General features: G+C 41.0%; 1 protein-coding gene across 6 annotated transcripts in view; it reads left to right on the top strand.

Moving 5' to 3' along the window:
- Window positions 1-12,857, top strand: part of NCKAP5 (NCK associated protein 5) — a 996,333-nt gene that overhangs the window by 865,303 nt on the left and 118,173 nt on the right. For all 6 annotated transcript variants that reach the window (XR_010149730.1, XM_016949712.3, XM_016949711.3 and 3 more), the window contains exons 11-12: window positions 6,201-6,302; window positions 11,238-11,420. Coding sequence is in view for 5 of the 6 variants with exons in the window: in XM_016949712.3 (XP_016805201.2) it covers window positions 6,201-6,302; window positions 11,238-11,420 (285 nt within the window). In the remaining variant the exon portion in view is untranslated. The remainder of the gene's footprint in view (window positions 1-6,200; window positions 6,303-11,237; window positions 11,421-12,857) is intronic.

Genomic DNA, 12,857 nt, shown 5'->3' with positions numbered 1-12,857 from the left:
CCCAGGGATCTGCCACAATCTCTCTTGATGGGATTCTGGAGGGGCTGATGAAAAATCACACTTCTCAGTGTGGCAAAAATGTAAGTCTAGTATGTGAATAAGGCAAAACTTTGGGGTTTTTATGGAAGATCATTTGGCTTCTACAGAAAAATTATTTTCATCAGGCTCCAAGCTGTTTTAGAAAATTTCCTGCACCTTCCTTTTGGAGATCCTTATGCATACCTGTGAAATTGCCTTGTTACCCAACAGAAGGAACAAAGCTTATTCACCTGATTATGTCTATTCAGGGTCATATTTAAAATGCTGCTCTTAAACATGCACCAAATCCTCTAGAAAGGTGAACTTACAGGCAATCAGAGGAAGTGAGCAATATCAAAAGATACTCAGGAGATTTCATAATAACTCACTCCAGGTTTGCTTCCCTTGTGTTGGGCTCAAAGGGAATCAAACCCTGGGCCCAGGGCCCGCCTAAGACAGAGTTGAGGGAGCAGAAATGGGGCTCTAGGAAGCTTTCTAGAAGCTGTGAGGTGAGAACAGCTCTCCAAAGTAGAGATGATTTGAAAACAAAACTAAAGCTGAAAAAGCAGTAAGTTCTTTTTCCGAGAAATCAGCCCAACATCCAGTCCACTAGATTTGAGGGAGGGTGATCCCTAAACATGGCCAGGTCCAAATAAGCAGCTAGCCAAGGTGACAGAGTGTGGCAGAACCCAGAGAGACAGTGGGCTAGAGCAGACTAGGACTCACCGAGACGGGGAGCAACCAGGGCAGCTGTTGGCATCCCTTCTCTCAGATCAGGTGCTGAATGGTTAAAACTTCTCTTTTGTGCCGATATTTGGCTTTTAATAGTTGGAGGGGCTGGGTGCAGTGGCTCATGCCTGTAATCCTAGCGCTTCGGGAGTCTACGGCAGGTGGATAACCTGAAGTCAGCAGTTTGAGACCAGCCTGGCCAACATGGTGAAACCCCATCTCTACTAAATAGCCAAAGGCTCAAATGCACCTCAGTCTCCAGTCTCTGCTGCCATCATTAACTAGAGAGCTGCAGAGTCAGTCACTACCACCCTGAAGGGTCCACTCCACCTTCATCCTGCCAGATAAAGGACAGTCAGTCCCTGGCACAGTCTGTTGAGGGGGACATTTCTCTGCCTTGAATTACAGATGCAGAACTGCACAGAGAACATAAAACTGACTGAATGAAGGCAAGTGAACCCACCAAATATTACCGACCCAATGTATAGTCCAGGCACTGACTGCCCTGGCATTGCCAGGTCCCCAAAGCTTAGCTTGGTATTTTACACCTGTATGAGGCATGCATTCTGTTATAAATTGTGATACATCTTAGCTCTTCACACAATCCCCTAACCCCTGCCCTTGTGTATAGTGACAGAAAGCAGGTCTCTTTCCTATGAAGCTAGAATCTTCAGTGGGGTTGTCACCTTGGGCTGTTGACATAGCCACTACATATACATGTGTAAATACCCGTATATATGAACATGTGTGTGCACCTATGTACACATATGACATATATACATAGAAACATGCATGTTTCTTGAGTGGCTACCCTGTAGGCTGCCAAGAGAACTGTGTCAGCCAGGTCAATGTCAGCAATAATAACAAACTCCAAACGAATCATGGCCCAAATTCAGTATAAGTTGATATCTTCCTTGTGTCAAATCCAGAAAAGTCGTTTCTTTTCCCAGAGTGGCTTTCTTCCAATTGAGAATTAAAGAAGCCAAACTCCTTATACCTGGTTGGCTTCATCTTCAACAAGTGGCTTCCAAGGTTGCTGTGCTGAGTTGTCTGCATGAAGCCAGTGGAAGGATAAAGAGCATGGAAGACTATATGAGGGAGATATTCCTGGGCCAGGCAAGAAAGGGCAGATGTCACTTTTGCTCAGCCTCCATGACTAGAACTAAACGTGTCATGTGGGCACACCTGACTGTAAAGGAGGCTGGGAAATGCAGGCCAGCCGTGCCCCCAGAAAGAAGAGGGCCAAGGTTCCCGAGGTTTCGTGACACCCAGCTAGTCCCTGCCACTGGGACAATGTAGAAATTAAGGGATTGGCCTGCATTTTCATGGAGCTGATCGTCCTGTTAGGAAGATAGAACCTACACAGAGAACAACTCAGTAAGAGTACACTTTGGATAAAGGACCAAAATGAGAGGCAGTCCAATTCCTCAAGGCAGGGAATCCACTGTGGGTTAGAGAGGATAGATGACTTTACAGGGAGGGTTTCAGTGTCATCCTGAATACTGAACAGGATCTAGGGGCAGGAGGAGGAAAGTGTGCCATGGAAAAATGGACAAAAGATCAACTCAGACAGGAGAGGGGCACATTCCAGAGACAGCAAAGCCAGTCTGACAGGGAGGGTTAGACTGTCACTGTCAAAGGAATCATTTGAGTAAAAAGATCCCTCACTTACCTCTGGTTTGAAAATGTGTGAAATTAGGAGTCTCTATTTCTGAAACCCAGTTGAATCTCAGTTCCTGAGACAGTGTGACAGATGACACAAGGCCTATTTCAAACCTATGCTGAGTAGTCCTGCTACTTTTCATGTCTAAAATAAAACAAGTATGTCTAACTCCAGAATTCATTGGGATTTGCAGGTTAAAGACAGGAAGTTTAAAGTATTTCAGATGAGATTTTATTCAGATGAACACTAACAGTAAATATGAACTATACATGGGTATATGATAGAGAATTTGCCCCCTAAGCTGGGGGGCTCCTCTTAAGAGGTCATGGCCTTCTTAAGTCAGTTATGCTCTTTTTGACAGTGACTTAAATTTCTAATGTATACATTCTACCTATTTTTCACTGAAGCACAGGTAATATAGTATCAGTATAAAAAGTGATGCTATACACACACATGCCTGTATATTAAGTATATGGTGAAAATATGAGCCTATTATAAAAATTCTTATCATAAGAAATGTAGTTTCTTTGGGGTTGTGTGCTTTCACAGTTATTTAAGGGAAGTTGTGTGATATTAACCTATCATTTCCTTGCCTATAGCCTTAACACAAAAGTAGATTTTATTGTGCTTGAGATGATAGGTAATCCAGTTACCCTGATTGGATCATTATACATTGTATACCTGTATCAAAACATCACATGCACCCCCATAAATATAAACAACTATTATGTACCCATAATAATTAAAAATTTTGAAAAATAATAATAAATGTTTAAATTATTTTTTTAAAAGTAAACAGATTTTATTTTATTCTAAGTCAATTTTTATTTGCCTTATATGTATGAAAGCTATAACAATGAATGATTCATTTGTGCCTTATTATCTAAGAAATTACCTACCACCAACTGTCAGGTATAACAATAAATTGGCCTATGTGAATTTCAGCATATTATCCTGTTTGTTTTCCCTTCTTAATATGATAGTGCCTCTCTATACCTGTGGTAGTAGATTAAATAGCCACTTCTGTCTTTCTTTTTTCTGAAAATTTACACTTACTGATGCCTATAATTCTGTCATTGGATGTTGTGACTTTGTTAGGAATTTTATTTAACTTCACCTTTTATTTTAGATTCAGGGGGTACTTCTGCAGTTTTGTTCCATGGGTATATCGCATGATGCTGGGTTTTGGATGCAGGTCCCATCACCGAGGTAGTGAGCATAGTACCCACTAAGTAGTTTTTCAACCCATTCCCCCCTTTCTTTTTCCCCATCTAGTAGTCTGCAGGGTCTGTTGTTCCCATGTTTATGTCCATGTGTGCTCAGTATCTAGCTTCCACTTATAAGTGAGAACATGCAGTATTTGGTTTTCTATTTCTGAATTAATTCACATAGGATTATGGCCTCCTCTAGCTGGATTCGTGTTGCTGCAAAGGACATGATTTCATTCTTTTTTATGGCTGTATTCTATGGTATATATGTACCATATTTCTTTATCCATTCCACTACTTATTTGCACCTAGGTTGATTCCGTGTCTTTGCTACTGTAAATAACGTGGCAATGAACATGTGTCTGCTTGTATCTTTTTGGTAGAATGATGGATTTTCCTTTGGGTGCACACCTAGTAATGGACTGATGGGTCAAATGGTAGCTCTGGTTTAAGTTTTTCCATCTTTCTTTTTGCAGATGAGGGATTTGAGACTAAGAGGTTCAGTTACATTCCTGAGATCCTGTAGAACGTGTACCTTCAACAGGGCTAGAACTCAGGTCTCCTGGCCCTTGCCCCAGGACCTCTCCTTTCTCCCATGCAGACCTTCCCTATTTCAGTGAAGGGAAGGGACCCATTTGGATAAAAGCCACTGAAACAGCCTTGAGGAGGGCAGGTTTTTAGATGCATATATTCATGCAGTAGGTGAAAGTGTGACATCATATATCTGAGAAATAATAATGAAGTGCATTCATGAACTGAGTCATTTAGATAGCTAATCCATTGAGGCCTCTTCTCTCAAATCACATGATATACCACTCAAAATCATTTCTTTTGTTGAATGTCATTTCCCATAACTTCTTGTCCTGTTTGCATATTGATAAATGTATTCTTAGGTCTCACAACATTGTAATTCTTTTGGCACTCTCTCAATCTTTAAAACTTACATATGGGTGAGTAAAATATAAAGACATCTTTTTGTTTAAAGACTACAACAAGCACTAATGGGCTGCTTACTAAGTATGGTGTATTTTGTCAGGTTCCGGAGATTGCAAGATGAGATAAATTGTATCTTTGCCCTCAGGAAAGTCAGATTCTAGAGCTTGAATCTTGAATTAGGATTATAGAATTAGGATTATAAAAACTGTCCAGAAACAATGCATTGGTTCTGGTTACCTATGGAGGTCTTAGCTCTGCTGGAGAAATTTGGATTTTCAAAGCAACAGGTAATCAGTTTAGAAATTATTTTCTTTTTTGTGAAAGGACTTCCACAGACACACAATTTGAAGGTCCACTGAGAAGGAGAACTGGCCAACCCACAACAGCAAAAAAATACCTTTACCCTTGCAGGAGGATAGAATACAGCCCTGCCACAGTGCCATCCTTCAGGAGGTGCTGTATAAATGTTTGTTGAATAATCACCTAACCAAGTACTCAGGGCTCTCACAGAAGTTCAGCCTAAAGAGAGTTGAATGGGGAACACAGAGAATGTGACTCATTTTAGTGGAGTTTGTAGTCCCTGCTGACTTCATGGTAGATATGCTGGGACAGAGTGACCAGTGGGATAGCCCTGCCCTCTAAGATGATTCTAACATTGCTCAATGGCAAAGAAGCAAAGGCATTTCTTAGATCAGCATCAGTGTGCAGCAGGGTCTCTCCAGGGAGAAAAAGGAGTAGAAAAAACTTTTCGGAAGCGAGAGAGGCACGCTTAGCTGCATTATTTACTTACTCAATTAGATTTTTTTTTAGCATCTGGAGCCACAAAAGTTGTAACCAAGACAAACCAGGCTATAAGTGCCATTTTCAAAATGTCATCAGCCTAGCAGAAACATTAAGCATAAATCACGACTTTTATTGTATTTGCAATTAAACAGATCAAATTTAATGTCCACAGAAAAGCCTTAGTAATTAGTATCAAGATTAATACAGTGAAATGTCTCTGGCTTAGCAGTCCCCCCAAACAAAACTGAAATAAAGAATTCAGTATATAATTGAATAGCACGTGAATATTAATGTACAAAATCCTCAGAGTCCCCAGGTCCCCAAAGCAATTATTTTCTATTCGCATTAATTGTTCCTAACAGATGACATTAATGACTTTGAGTTAAAACGTGTCCAAGGGAAGATTTCACAGGATCAATGCTGTTTAGAAATAAGGTCACTTTTATAATTATCTGCTCAGATTTTAACCACTGCTCAACATAGTAAGGTGAACTTGGTGATTGGTTTTCTTAATGTGAATATCAAATGTTAATTTTCATACTACCCAATAAATATATCAGAGTATTCATACTTTTCCTACTGCTTATATTTTTAACTACTACTTATATTTTTCTACTACATATCTTCCAAGGCAGACTGACAGACTGTAAAAGCATCACTATTGTTTACAAAATGTAATTTGCACATACACATACATATACATGTATGGGAACACTGATAAACTAGAATAAACATTTTTAATTAGGACATGTATTATCTAATCTGGAAATGTCAAGTCTTTTGAGATTTAACTGTCCAAGGCAGGATTTTGAGACAAATAATTAAATTATCGCTATTCAATGTTTCTGCTTGCTTTTACCTAGAAACTTCACTCACGCCTCTTGGATCTTTCATCTGGAGATTTGCTTTCAGAGGTGGAAAGAAACCGAAGTCTGACACAGTCACGAACTGATGCTGAGGTGCACGTGAGTTTCCCAGTTGCCTTCAGAACACTTGTTTTGGTGGTTATTTTCCTTCCATCAAATATGATGTCACAAGCGAACCATAAAGTGCATCCTTGAAGCATTGTCAGGCAGATAAAAATACCTTCCTTTCTTGTGTTCTCTGAAATTCAATATCATGTCCCCCAGCTGATATAGTAAGCAGAAAGTGTCATTCTTGGCAAAAATATCAAGATACCTTTTTTGGATATTGATTACATCTCAGAGTCTCTGAGAAATGGTCAAGGAGCTTTTTATTAAAACCCACGTCCCATATTATTCATCCTACTTTTATGATATATTATGTATGAACTTTTAAAAATTCATGGGCTCTGCATTTTTTTTCTCTGGCTGGGGTTAGCTTTGTGCTTATCTGGCAAAACTTTAACCAGCGTGGCTTTTTAACTCTCGTTGACATAAAAAGAGTAACTTGAAAAAACACAATTGCCAAATAAATATATAATGAAAAACGTGAGGCTTAAGACAATGACATGAACATTTGTGGATAACTGTTTTTTTATTTTACTGAATAATTCCATCAGTGTAGATAGACCATTAAATGTAAATATTCTCAAGCTAGATTTGAATTGAATTTCAGTGGAATATTGTCACTTTAAACATTCATAAAGACCTAATGGCATCCAATCTATAATATAGCCTTAAAGTCAGGAGTTTTTTTTTTAAGTGTGGAGTTTTTATTTAAAAATGGGAAGAATGAAACTCTGGGCTTCATTCTCTTTTTTTTTTTTTTTTTTTTTTTTTCTGATACGGGGTCTCATCCTGTTGCCCTGGCTGGAGTGCAATGGCGTGATCTCAGCTCACTGCAACCTCCACCTCCTGGGTTCAAACGACTCTCCTGCCTCAGCCTCCCAAGTAGCTGGGATTATAGGCGCCTGCCGCCACACCCAGCTAATTTTTATATTTTTATTACAAAAGGGGTTTCACCATGTTAGTCAGGCTGGTCTCGAACTCCTGACCTTGTGATCTGCCTGCCTTGGCCTCCCAAAGTGTTGGGATTACAGGCGTGAGCCACTGCACTGGGTCAGCTTCATTATCTCTATTTTTTAACTAAAATTGTAGATTTTATACTGCATTTCTCACAGTAAGAATGTTTAAAGTATATGAATCATTCAGGGTAGTAATCTAAAATAAACAATGAGGAAAATATACTTTGGATAGTGCAGAAGACAGGTTGTATTTTTCCCTGTTAAATCAACATAATTAAGATAATGTTGCAATAGAAGCTAATACACATTTTTGATGAAGAATTTTAAGAATAATCATTATTACCAATGACAACTCACTGGGATTCATGGGGTTCTGTGTATCTCTGGGAGCTCTGCTCATTGTCACAGGGCTGACTTGGCATTATGGCATAGTGGCTTGGACTTGGGCCGGGCATCAGAATGTTATATTGATAGGGCAACTTGGGCAAGGTATTAAAACCTTAATGCCTCAGTCTTCCCTTTTAGAAAATGAGGATAATGATATTTCTTTTCTATTTCAGAGAGTTGTGGTGAGGATTAAATGAGATAACACAGGAAATGTGCGTACACAGTGCCTGCTAACAATATTGGAACAATCATAAGATCTCTGTTCCTTTGGCCCCCTTCAGTTCTCTTAATATGTGGTACCATGCTGCACCCACAGCAAACCACAGCAAAGGAAGAAATGATCACTGAGAAAGGGCTCTACTAATATGTCTCTCCAGAAGCCAGAAGCTCACATCAGTGATCCCTGGTAACAAAGTCCATCCACTTTTGGCTATTGCCTAATGTAGTTACTACTTAGGTACCAGGCATCAGGGAATTATAGGATATCAGGAAGTGTAAAACAGGGTCCCGTAGGGAGACCATGAACTAACTGATGGCTTAGTTGAAGAGCCAAGACACGTGTGTGTGTGTGTGTGTGTGTGTGTGTGTGTGTGTGTGTGTGTGTATTTGTTGTTGTTGAGATGAAGTCTCACTCTGTTGCCCAGGCTGGAGTACAGTGGCATGATCTCGGCTCACTGCAACCTCCACCTCCCTGATTCAAGCAATTCCCCTGCCTCAGCCTCCCAGGTAGCTGGGATTACAGGTGCACACCACCATGCCTGGCTAAATTTTTTGTATTTTTTAGTAGAGACGGGGTTTCACCATGTTGGCCTGACTGGTCTCAAACTCCTGACCTCAGGCAATCCACCCACCTTGGCCTCCCAAAGTGCTGGGATTACAGGTGTGAGCCACTGTGCCCGGCCTCTGTCTCTCTCTCTCTCTCTTTCTCTCTCTCTTCCCGCCACCCTCTCTCTCTCTCTCTCTCTCTATATATATATATATATATGTGTATATATATATATATATATATATATATATATATATATATGTATAAACATTTTTAATAATAGTAGCAACATCCAGGTAAAAGTCCCTAAGCACCAGCATTTGTCAGGGGCTGTTCGGTCTTCACAATGATCCCACATAGTAGCTACTTTCATGATCTCCATTTACAAAGAAAGAAACTGAGTCACAGAGGGGTTCAGTAATTTTCCCAAGCTCACAGAGCTAGCAAGTGAAAGCCAGAGTTTAAACCTCATAAATGACCTTGGAGTTCAAGTGCTCAACCACAGAACAGTTATTTACTGCAGTAGATAATCCTATGTGATAATCACATGCTGACAAAGGAAACTGTAGGGGAAGAAAAGCTCACTTTGCAGCCAGAATGTCAGGGATTCCGCATCCCTTATTAAATTCAAACATTGATTTTCCAAGGTGGAGGAAGTGGGAGAATTTCCCAGTAGAAAAGAGTGGCCGCCTCCTCTTCTTGGCAAGGAATTACTCTGTAACTACCGCTACACGTACACCTACACAGACACTCTCCTTAACTTACGTGCCTGCTGGCAGGCAGGTTCAGCCATTCCCTTTGCCTGGCTTAGCACAGCCCATGTCAGACAGTGAGGTACCACAGCGTGCTGCTAGGGAACTCACATAAGAGACTGACTTCTTTAATAGCTTCTCCTAGAGGCTTGCTGCGCAAAGCATGGGTCACAGAATAGCAGCATTGAAGCACCTGGGAACTTGTTAAAAATACTACATACATCTCAGGTCCTACCTCAGAATTACTGAATCAGAATCTGCATTTTAACAAGATCCCTTGGTGATTCAGTTCACGTTAAAGTGTGAAAAGCCTGTCTTAGAGGACACCTCTCTGCTTAACCATCCTTGCCCCTGCCTGCTCCCACATGACATTCACAGGCCTTCTCCACCTCCCTCAAGTATCTGCCATCACATCAGGGCATCTCGGCCGGGCATGGTGGCTCACACCTGTAATCCCAGCACTTTGGGAAACTAAGGTGGATCACCTGCCTCAGTTGAGGGTTTGAGACCAGCCTGACCAACATGGAGAAACCCCATCTCTACTAAAAATACAAAATTAGCCAGGTGTGGTGGCACATGCCTGTAATGCCAGCTACTTGGAAGGCTGAGGCAGGAGAATCACTTGAACCTGGGAGGCAAGGCAGAGGTTGCAGTGAGCTGAGATCATGCCATTGCACTCCAGCCTGGGCAACAAGAGTGAAACTCCGTCTGAAAAACAAAACAAAACAAAACAGAGCATCTCAAGTTCAAGGCCAAGGGAGAAGCAGCAATTCCTTCTCACTCCAGCCCATCTTCTGAGTCCTACTTTCCTGTCATCTTACCCCAACATCTATACAGGAGGTATACACATGGACATGAGTGGGCAGGGCTGCTTATTCATTAAAAGAGAACTGGGAATTGAGCATTATAGGTATTGATTAGAGAGTAAATTAAACATGCCCTATATACTGATGTAGGAGTTTAATATTTACCACAAGTACTGTAGGATCATCATTACCTTCCTTTCCCAAGCTGGTGTTTAGTCACCGTCAGTTGGAATTGCATTTGGAGAACGGTGATAAGTACTCAGGTACTGAAAGGCACCCACAAAGTGTCAATAAATTGTATAAGTAAAAGGCTTTGCCACTCTGCAAGTGACACAAAGACAGATGGCTTACCATCAAAGAGTTTCTGAGACAAAGCTTTATATAAAAAGGAGACTGGAATTAGACGGTAATAGAGAGATTCTGTTCTCAGTGGTTGGGATGTAAATTAATTTAGCCTGTCCAGTTTGTAGAGCTTCATCTGTTACACGAGGGGCCTATAATGTGGCTGTCAAGATGTGTTTGGAGGTTTACAGCTTTATTTGTCACCCTTGCCTTATGAAGAACCACTAGAATTCTAACAGCTTGAACCTTCCACTAAAAACCCAGATCTACCTGATGTGAGGGTTATTACCATGTGGATAGCCAAATGGTAACAAGGACTGGATATGAAAAGCACTATTATATTTACAGTGGAGGCTCATTATACCTGAGTTTCGTGTCTGCTGTGCTTGGCTTCCTGTGAGGTAGCACAGATAGGCAATGGGCATCTGGTTGTGGACTTAGTATGATGCCATCAGAACCAGAGGAAACTGTAGCAGAAATCTCAGACAGCAGCACCCTCTATAAAGAGGACATTAAAGACCACAGAAGTTAGAAGTCTTCCTTGCTCAAGAGTGCATGCTTAGTGGCAGTGGGTAGCCCGGGATCCAGACCACTAGACTCACAGCCAGTTTACATGCTTTTGAAGCCTGTAGTCAAAGATGTGATTCTATCTTTGTCCTTTTGTAGCATTCGAGTCATGTTTTGATACTGATTTGATATTCTCACCAGTATGGCTAGATAAAATAAGACCACCCTTGTGGTACTTTTGCCTAATAATGATGGCAGCTTGTAATAATTGAGCACCTACATGGGTTTATCAGGATGTACTCCTGCCATAAGTTGAGGAGCATCTGTATTCCCATCTACCTCACCATAAGGTTGTGTTGATATTTACTCTCCTCTGAGCAAAGCCCTTGCTCAGAGCTGTCCTGCTTTTTCAGGAACACCAACTAAATACAAAATCGGCCTTGAAATGCCCTGGCTTGGGGGCTGTCATCCCTGGTCATCTCTGTCCTCGAAACAGCTACAGTAGCAGCAGTGAACTGTCTCTTTCAAGCACCTGCAGCGAGTACTCCAGTGGCTCCTCCTACACGTGGCATGATGGGAAGAACCTCAGGAAAAGGGTAAGGCACTGTGGCATCAGAATGAACCAGAAAAGAATCCTCTTCTGGTAGGATTTGGTCATGGAGATGACGGGCAGGTGGGAGGGTTAAGAAGGAAGCCACCATTTGCTGAGCACCTGCTCATGTATTATACTGACATCCTTTCATCAATGCTATAGCCTCATAAAACACTATTTGACTATAAATTGAAGGGCAGCGTGGTGAGATGACAGAGACCACAACTTCAGTGTAGGTAGGCATATTTCTACTTATATACATGCCAAGATTTCCTTTACCAGGATTTTTAATAATTACTACTACTAGAATGACTCCCATCTGCACAGTGGACTCGCAAAGCTGGAGATACCTTTGTGCTTTGAGTAGACGTCTTTGTACACTGATGTAAGGGAAATATTTGAAATAGCTGTTTTATCCATTCCCTAATGTTGGAGAAAAGGGAAGAGCACACGAGAATAGAAACCCCAGATCAGAGTATTTGGAGGTCATTTTTCTACCATTTGTATAAATTTAGTTCATGGTTTTAGCAGTGTAGAAACCAAGAAAAATCCAGAACTCCCAGGAGATATTGATGAGGGAGTAGCTTTGTCATCCTCTGAACAAGAACTCAGAAGATTTCAAGTTTGCATTTAGGGCTTATTCCCTGGGACTCAGACTTCCAATGCAAAGTACAGAGCCTGCTGCATTATCAAAATTGCTCCCTCTAAGGAGTTGTTAGGTGCTCTGAATAATGACTGCTCTGAGCCTGGTTTGGAACAGACCGGAAAGATGGTCAGGGATGTTTCCTCGCTTTGTGAATATCCCTGGCTCCCAGAGCCCCTCGCTCTGCTCTTTTCACTTTCACACCTCTTTGTCTCTCTCCTTCTCAAAGGCTTTTCACTTTCTTTTAATTTTTGGCTGGAATTCTTCCAATTACAGTGGCTTTTGATGTTCTAAGGCAATCTCTCCCCTGAATGAGGAGAAAGAAGGTTCTTAAGGCACTTCATGGACACTCAGGTGGCTCTTCTCTGGATCCTTAATAGGGCTCTGTCATGGTCATGGAGTACCAGTACACCTGTCATATCTCACAGTGAACTGTCTTGTTTCTCAGGGACCTAACAAGCCAGACCCAGATCCATGAAGACATTTGAAATGTGTATTACTTAAGAAACTTCCTGCAGTTTCTTACTTTGTGCTGGGTACTCATGTAGTATTAACTTACATAATAAACTTGTATCATATGAATTTGAATTTGAATATTATATAACAATTAATATATTATTGATTGTGCTTTTTGAGCTCACAAGTATGTTTTACTTGTGTACAAACAGAAAGGAAGCCTGCATGAAATGCACTAGCCTGCCCTACAGAGGAATGTGGCTCTAGTCGATGAGAAATTACCATATGCAGCACAGCCTTTTAAGGACTTCAGAAACCTTAGATCATGTAATGCTCCCAGTC

The sequence above is a fragment of the Pan troglodytes genome, chromosome 13, assembly GCF_028858775.2.
Source record: "Pan troglodytes isolate AG18354 chromosome 13, NHGRI_mPanTro3-v2.0_pri, whole genome shotgun sequence".
In the NCBI taxonomy this organism is placed as follows: Eukaryota; Metazoa; Chordata; class Mammalia; order Primates; family Hominidae; genus Pan; species Pan troglodytes.
The sequence above is the reverse complement of the archived record's forward strand: the minus strand, read 5'-3'. Positions and strand labels throughout refer to the sequence as shown.